Raw genomic sequence first — 8,619 nt, forward strand, 5'->3', positions numbered from 1 at the left:
TCGATATATGCTCTGGCTTTGTTTTGCTTCTTCATCTGAATTAATATCTACAAATGTTTAAAGGTTTCATAGAACAAGGCGGCGGTCCTATCGCTAAATGAGGGTGAGCTAAGCGAATCGTAGTTCAAATCGGCGTGACTTCACATCTTGAGCTTTAATGCTGACAAGGGTGAGTGAGTATTTATTGCCTTGTGCCTGCGCTTGGGAAGAGCAGCCGATTTGGGTTAGCGGTTAGTTGCTACTGCTGACGTGTAGAGGTGACAGCTTTACGCACACATGTACATGAGCTGTCACACCGACAGGAAGCTGTCCCTGCTGATAACTTCTTCGTCTAGCTCTTGTGTCTGAGCTCCTCGCAGGTGCTCAGCATGGCAGCGCAAAGTGTTTCCCGCTGGATGCAAACCTACGTGCTCCTGCAGCTCTGCCTATCTGAAGTCCTGCCTGCAGCCTCAGAGACCAGCAGAAGTTACTATGAAACTCTCAATGTGGAGCCAACAGCAACTGACAGCCAGATAAAGAAGAGTTTCCGCAAACTGGCCGTAAAACACCACCCAGATAAGAACAAGAGCGCCGATGCAGAGAAGACTTTCAGGGAGATTGCTGAAGGTACAGCATGCCTGCAGCCAGCCGATACTGTTTATAGTGTGATGTATAACGTGTATGCAATTTTTAGGCGTTTTTCATATATAACAACCATTTGGGGGTTGACCCAGCTAAAACTGATGCAGCGTATTGTTTGACTTTTGTGTTTTCAAAACTACAGATTCAACTGTTTTGTTGTAAGTGATAGAAATAAGAGATGGAAATAAGAGAAATAAGAGAGGTGTTAGATATTGAAAACACAGGATAGCCTGTACAGTAATAGTACAATTTGAACAGCACCACAATTTTCCTCTTCTCCAAAACAGTTTCAACACAAACTGAACATCATAACCTTCATGGCGTTTGTTGCAGAACTCTTGTACATCAGGCTGTATTACTTACAGATGGACCTGATGAACTTGTAGCTGAGTGCACTTGCATTGATGTGACTCAGCCAAAAAAATAACCCTGTTTTCTCCTCTTCTAGCCTACAAGGTGCTCTCCAATAGGGAGAAGAGGAGGCTGTATGACAGCATGGGCCATGAGGCTTTCGTAAAAAATGAAGCTTCCGAAGAGTCCGAGGATGAAAATGAGGCGAGCTTTCACTTCAGTTTTGCAGACATCTTCCACGACTTTGATCATATTCCCTTTGCGGAGGAGCCGTACTTCCAGTGGAGCTTTTATCAGGATGGGGAGACTGAGGACGGTCCATATGAGCATTACAGTTTTGCTGAGCCTGGCTTCAGCTTCTATTTTGGGGATGGGGATGAAGATGAAGAAGATCACCACTACTAGATGTCCGTCATCTTCATCCTGTATCCTGTTTGACTGTTGTGTTTTAATGTGTTGTCTTTCTGTTGACAATAAAGTCTCCATGTTGAATTGTCTCCTCAGTATCTGTGTCTTGTGTTCTGTATGTAGATATTCAGCTAATTAGACCCTTCGGTAGCTGTGTGTATTCTGCCTGTTTTATGGGATGACTTTAAAAGTTGAATGGTTGTTTACAGGTTTGTGAGGTCACAGGGTTGACAGCTGGGGGAACTGATTGGACCATTATGCTGCTTTTCCTGTGTGGGTGTGTCGAAGGTCCTTAGTTACTGACTAACGTGCTAGTTGCTCATCGTTTTCCCTGCGCCAGCACTTTACATTTGGCACTGTTTTACTGTGTTTCTCACAGGACCAGTGTGCACTTTGACCCAGAGGATATCCTGTGCCTGCTCAGCAGTTGGAGCCTGAGTGCACTAAAGCCAACATAAGGCAAAGGATCTTTATAGCTTTATGCATATTTACCAAGATAATAGGAGATTGAGGCATTCTACGAAGTAGATAAGAGACAGACTGGAAACATTGACCTACAAGCTTGACAATGATGGTAAGTTTGCTTGAAAATATTCTTTCTCTCTGACCACTTCTGGGTGTCATGTGACAGGCTTTTTCCTCCATGCAGACATCCATATATGCAGTGTGGACTAAGTTAAGTTATTCACTCCCAGCTGTTGTATCGATTAATACTGATAGCCTCATTTTTTATTATAGGAAGAGGTAAAAGAAGTGACACCTACTCTGAGTGTTCAGGGTCACAACATCAAGGTTGCGGAGGTGCTGAGAGATGGAGACACACTTACCTTCCTAATTATATCTCAAAAGGTGAGAAGACGATGTACTTTTTATTTGCTGCAAGCTTTGCTCACATCAGGCCACTTGATTTGTTGAAATAGTGATATTGTACAAGCAGACGGCTCGGATGACGTGTCGCCTCTCTTGTCTGTGCCAGCTGTCGGGGACGGGGGAGTACCATGTGGATCGGACCTATGATGATTTTGAATGGCTGCAGCAACATCTGTTCTCTCAGGAGGATGTGCCTGGGATTCAGGGAGTCATAGTCAGTGCTTTATCTATCATCTGTGCTTATTGTCATCTGTGCACAACTAAACTTATGCACATGTTTCTGACTGTATGTCAGGACATGAAGATTCATGCTGGAATCTGCTGCTTGCTCGGTCATTGTGTGCTGTCTGTTGTAGCCCCACCAATCAGAGGTGTGTTCAGAATTTGAGCTAACTTTATTAACTACAGATGATAAGAGGAAGTTAGATGTAAAAAATTACCAGCCAAATTGTTAACTACATACGCTGGTTGGACATGTGCGTGCTACTGCCGTCCAAGTTATGCAGAGTATTTTGTTATAAAATGCTTCCTCTTTTCCCGTCTTTGTGGCCTCCTTTCCTTTGTAATCAGGAAGCAGATTTTAGTGCTGCCCTGTGCCTGCTGCTCCAGTACTGTAGTCTGATTGGTTGCAACTGTCAGGAAGTATTTTTTGTATGTTTCCATCCAGTATGACAGCGTGTTTATCATATATTGCAGAAGCACATTATGTGTAATAGGCTTTCTCAAGCCGAGCGTCTAATGAAAGTTTTGTGTTTGGTGTGAAACAAAAAACAAAAGAAGGAATCTTGCTTCTAAAAACAGTGAAGACAATAATAAAGATGTACTCTTTTTTTCCCCCCTCAAGTTTCCGCCTCTTCCTGTTAAGCCTCAGGTGAATACATCTGCCAAGGTTATGAAACAGCTTGGTGAGTACACCTGAAGCCCACCTCCAATAACAAGGGACAGAATTAAGATTTTTAAGTGAAATTATGCAAATATATTTTCCATTTCAGTGTCTCCTCTGTCGAACAGTGTGAGTGTGATATGAAACAATCAAAACGCTGATGGTTTGCCTGCAGGTTTCCTTGGTCTGGGAGAGTGGCAGCCATACTGTAAAGCACTGGAAACCTTCCTCCGGCAGATTGCTGCACACAGCATACTCAACAAAAATAAAGCTGTGGAGATCTTCCTGACGAGCTCAGACGTAAGTGACACAAAGAACTTTTTTTATGGTTAGCTCCAGTAAAAAGAGAGAACTTTATGTTACAAAAGGGTGCAACGTGATACCTTTTTACAAGAGAGACAGATAATAAATGGTTAAACTTTCACTGACACTGTTTCAGAAGAGGGAATGGAGAGATTCATGTGACAAATATAGTGTCCTCCAAATATATGGAGGACTGAAGGCCAGACAGAGCATTCACTGGAGCATCATAGTGAGTTTCTGCCTGTAGCCAAACACAATTCAATTATTATCCTCCATAGAATATTGACTTAAGGCTGCTCCTGCGTTGGGACACACTCACAGCTGGAGTGTAACGTGTGTCCGTAGGTTAAGGAAAGGAAGGACAAAAACATGAAACAGGCTGGTGAAATGTCATAAATGAGCTGAAATGTTCAAAAGGACCTCCACACACTGGTGAAGTTATACATAGACGATATCAGTTTTACACAGTTCTGATGAGAAGGAGGATGACTTAATGATATAAACAGTCAATCATACAGATGAAAGTGTCTCTTTACAAAGCAATGCATTCTTTCACACAGGTATGCATGCATGTATGCAGGTACGCGCACACTCAGTCATTCTGCCTCTTCACTGCATAAAGTTTATGTCAGGTCATCTCAGGTCTTGATGATGGTACCGCAGGTTCTTTCCTGTCTGAGCGAGACAGAATCTCATCAAGTCTGGAATGCTGTATAACGAGCATAAGCAGATTCTGTGGTGGTGTGGGCCAAGAAACCTCGATGGATGTTCCAAGAATGTGTGTGTGTGTGTGCTTTGTAATTCGGACACTTGTGTATCCACTTTCCAAAGATCAATGAGTTTCACGTCGCTGTCAGCATAGTGTGTTTGTCTTATAGACTTCCTCTCATCCCATATACTGTGTTTAAAGAGTGTTAACTTTAAAAAGCTCATCTCATTTGTGTCCTTGCGTGTAGCCTCCAGGCAGACAGAGAGTAAGAAAAAACATTTTCAACCGGCTGAGTCAAGCTGTGGAAGAGATGAGGAAAGAAGGCCATAAGGTACTCGGGTGGGACTCATCCAAACAGAAATTCACAGCCTGTGCATGTATGTTTGATTTTCATGCCATCACGTCTGTGTCTGCAGGATGTGGACGAGTTCTTTCAGACTGAACGGGATCATAACCTTGTTCTAACCGGCTGTGCCAAGAGTGCAGCTGAGGTGGGTGAGCCGTCACCTGTTTGTTTAAGTGTTTGTCCTCCTCCCTTTTTATTCTCTCACACAACCGGACACACTGTCCTGTTTGTTTTTTGAGCTTCTGAACTTTCTTTTTTTCCTGCAGAGATTCCTGGATGTGGTGCTAACTGAGCAAAGTAAGAAAAGTGATGCTTTTCATTTTAAAGTTTGGGAGGACGTACAAGAAGTGCTCATCAGTTTGATGTTATTTGGGATTTATGTGTGGTTAGATGCAGCAGTTGATATGAATCGGAGGATATGTAGTGTTTTAGTGTTTGTCCACATTATGGCATAAACTTTATTTGCCCCCTGAATTTGTGCTCCGTGTTCTGTTTGTTTGCAGAAATAGCAGTGGCCTGTGGGCACTTCTCAGCTGCTCTGCATCTGTGCATGGAACCAGGGGAGGATCCTGACAAACAAGCTTTCTCTAAGTGAGGCGGAACTTGTATTGCTCCCATGCTCATATCACATGAACTCTGCAGACAAGTTGTGATAGATTAGTGGGATTTAAGAAAAGCAGACAAACTGAAAACACTTTGTTCTTGCAGGGCTTGTGTGAAATTATCAGAAGTCTTTGATTCTATGAGGGTAAGTTGTTTGTCCCTTTTTAATATGAATGGATTCAGATTTATTTATTAGGATAAACCCCTTGAGATGTACCATCTCGCTATCGAGGGGGTGTAAGCATGCATCAGAATCACTGCGTAACAACAGAGGAGTAACAAAATAAATTAAAAAAAAAGAAGAAATGCAATCATCAATCTGGCAACGTACAAACCAAATACATGAATTATTGAAAGCCTTGAAAACATTAGAACCGCACAAGGTGGTGAAAGTGGCCAATAATAGATAACAACAGTAGAGTATGAGTGGATTGCCAATTGCAATCAGTTATAAACAGTAGGTAGAAACAATAGGTGTCAACAGATTTACATTACACTGCACTGTTGCTTTGTGCTCGTGTGTGGGCAGAAAAATATGACAAGTGTTGCTGAGAACAATGTGAACACTCTTGGGCTCGGACTGGATCTAGAATCACGCTACCAGGAGGCAGAAAAGGTGAGTCGTCTTCTTCTGAAGTCATTTTTATGTCCATCTTATGCATGTTGTCACTCCATTTCGCTTGAATCCTGGCCTGCTGCTGAAACATGATGTGACACAGAGATGTCTGACCAATATTTCTGTGTGTGACGTCATTATTATGTCCAAACGCAGGAAATGCTGTTCAGGAGAACCTGTAAACTGGTGGAGCTAGAGTCTGCCAGAAGAAATGCGGAGAGGGCCAAACCTGTAAAGAAGGCTGCTGTGAGTGTCTGTAAGCGTGCGTCACAAGAGCAACACTGCTCCATCAGATGTACATGCTGTCGTGTGACCAGCAGGTGTCAGTAACGATCTGCTGAAATGATTCTAAGCCATCCGATGCAAGAAAAATCTGTATATTCACTCTGATGAGCAGTGTAGTGATGATGACACGCTCTCCATATTCATCAGATGGAGGAGGTGAAGAGGGCAACAGAGACGGAGTTTGATCACATTTGTGGAGTGGCGAAACAGGAGGTAAAACACATGGCTTACCCGTCTCTAGTGTATTGTATAACCTACTGTTTGTTGACTGCATGCATTGACACACATTTGACTTGTTTCTCCCAGATTGCGCGGTTCCAGGGTGCACGTGTGGAGATGCTGCAGCAGGCTCTGGTTCAGTGGTGTGAAAAGCAACTTCTTACAGCCAAAGACAATGCTGACCAGTTCAACCAGCACCTGCAAGCCCTTAGAGGGATGGCCTAGTGACCCCACACTTAATGAAGCGTCCTCAGCATGTCTAAACATAGCATGGGATAACCCAAACATGTCCTTCACCATGTTCTGCTGTAGGCTGATGCTTTGCTGGGTTCAGGTACATCCAGTGGAAATAAAGAAAGGGAAGTAAACGAGAAAGAGATGATCAAACCAGATCCCTATTATTTGTACACACACACACACACACACACACACACACACACACACACACACACACACACTCATATTCCCTCTGTCTCTCCTCAATCACACTGCCCCTGTAGAAACAATGGTTTTGATTTCTTAGCAGTGGACTTGTCACCTGGTGAGGCCATTGTGTGTGTGTGTGTGTGTGTGCATGTGTGTGTTGTACACTCCACTCTTACATTCCAGCTGAAAGTGTATTGTGCTGCTCTCCAGCTACTACATCAGCTGGGGTCACACAAAATAAAGTGTGATGAATTGATTCCCAAAGTACCTGCTCGCCTTTGTGTGTGTTTCTTCCTCCTGGATCATTAATCAGTTGGTTTGACTTCTGCTGCAAGGACGTGGCAGCAAGGACGCCGTGTGCTTGCCTTTTGTTCGGCTTTTGAAACTGTTCTGTCTTTGTGAATATCTGCTATTGATCCCTCTCACAGTCATTCTTATTTTCCATATGATTGTATAAAACCTGTAGTGTGTTCCGACGTTTCTGCACTTGGGCACAATGTCATCCTCCCCTTCTCTGTCTGCTGTGGGCTGTAGGTCCATATCTCAGCACTGCTGTGCGCTTCATCTCATCTGTTCCGGCCTGTAATCTCTCCGCTGGGTGAATAAGGAGGAGTGGTTCCCATTTGAGGGAATGAGTCAGAGAGAGATAGACGACTGGTCTCATAAGAGGAGAGGGTGGAGAGGAGGTTTGGCCCATTCGACAATGAGGGAGTAGATAAAAGGCAATCATACTGTAGAGTCCCCAGAGTATGTTTTCAGTTCACCAAAACAGAATGTTTGGTATGGTCTTGTTAGAATGAAAGGCTGTTGACTCTTGGCATTGGTTGGCACACGTTGTTCTCCCCTTGGAATACACGTTCCCGGATGGTAACCTGACATCATTTCTATATCTGTGTCCTCCTCCCTCATAACTACTGCTCTTCATCAGCCTCAGACAGAATCCCACAATTGCTCACGAACAACAAAGTTCTATTTATATGCATACTTAACAATGATAGACACTTTTTTGTCTAGGTTATAGAACAATACACCTGTAAAGAGTCTAAAGTCATGTCCACAGCCACGCCAGTTGCTCTGTGATTACAGCTGTGCTTTGAGATGAATGCTAATGCCAGCAGGCTAACATGCACACAATCATAACTTTAACATGGTCACCATCTTAGTTTAGTTTGTTAGCAATCTAATATTTGCTAGTTAGCACCAAATACAAGATGTAGCTGAGACTGATGGACAGTAACTATTATGCAGAAACCAAAAAATTGGACAAATTGAAATTTCGACCTTGGTGGTGGTGTGAGAGGAAAAGTCAGGGGATCATTAAAAGTATTACAGTTCTTCCTGAGGGAAACATGAACGCCTGTGCCAAATTTCATGGCTGTCCATCCAGCAGTTGTTGAGGTAGCCACAAATATGATCCTCATGGTGGCGCTATAGGAAAAGTAAAAAACAATCACCAGCGTCATTAGGATTTATTCATACAATGAATGTCTGTACAGAATTTAATGGCAATCCATCAAATAGTTGTTGAGATATTTCGGGATCAAAGAGATGGACTGACTGACCAACTGACAGAAACTCCCATCAGCCACATGGGCACGTGTGAACAAATTAAAAATGTGCACTGGTGCTCCAAAAAGCAATAGTCCCCAAGCATGCATGTTAATACTGTATGCCTGACCTGTTTATAACTGTTCAAAACAAAGCAAAGACAGCTGTTGTAGGAACTTGCTTTGTTTCAGTCCCAGGAGAAAATACAAATTGTGCCTCAGCAGCTTGAGCTTTTTTCACACTCTACAACTGCATCCTGTACATATCTCCTAATTAACTGGAAAATACAAAATTTATGTTTATGTCAGATCACCTGCTCGGCGCTGAGATGCCAGTCTAGCTGTTTAAACTCCATTTTATGTTGGCGAGGTAGCAACAAAAAGACATTCACTCTCCTTACAGCACACGCATTTATTGATCATTAAATCCAA

General features: G+C 43.0%; 2 protein-coding genes across 2 annotated transcripts; both read left to right on the forward strand.

The window, feature by feature from the left end:
* The first annotated feature begins 103 nt into the window (after nucleotides 1-103).
* LOC143336543 (dnaJ homolog subfamily B member 9-like) lies at nucleotides 104-1,487 on the forward strand. Its single transcript, XM_076756771.1, has 3 exons — nucleotides 104-169; nucleotides 303-606; nucleotides 1,070-1,487. The coding sequence occupies exons 2-3, from the start codon at nucleotides 369-371 to the stop codon at nucleotides 1,375-1,377; spliced, it is 546 nt and encodes a 181-aa protein (XP_076612886.1). The 5' UTR covers nucleotides 104-169; nucleotides 303-368; the 3' UTR covers nucleotides 1,378-1,487.
* Nucleotides 1,488-1,642: 155 nt separating this feature from the next.
* On the forward strand, nucleotides 1,643-6,906 carry LOC143331908 (sorting nexin-6). The gene is made up of 15 exons (XM_076749074.1): nucleotides 1,643-1,668; nucleotides 1,760-1,954; nucleotides 2,119-2,229; nucleotides 2,357-2,464; nucleotides 3,095-3,155; nucleotides 3,309-3,433; nucleotides 4,393-4,476; nucleotides 4,562-4,636; nucleotides 4,758-4,788; nucleotides 4,995-5,082; nucleotides 5,200-5,239; nucleotides 5,624-5,710; nucleotides 5,867-5,956; nucleotides 6,143-6,208; nucleotides 6,302-6,906. Exons 2-15 carry the CDS (start codon nucleotides 1,949-1,951, stop codon nucleotides 6,437-6,439), a joined length of 1,110 nt encoding a protein of 369 aa, XP_076605189.1. The 5' UTR covers nucleotides 1,643-1,668; nucleotides 1,760-1,948; the 3' UTR covers nucleotides 6,440-6,906.
* The last annotated feature ends 1,713 nt before the right edge of the window (nucleotides 6,907-8,619 follow it).

Source organism: Chaetodon auriga, chromosome 2, assembly GCF_051107435.1.
Source record: "Chaetodon auriga isolate fChaAug3 chromosome 2, fChaAug3.hap1, whole genome shotgun sequence".
Classification (NCBI taxonomy): Eukaryota; Metazoa; Chordata; class Actinopteri; order Chaetodontiformes; family Chaetodontidae; genus Chaetodon; species Chaetodon auriga.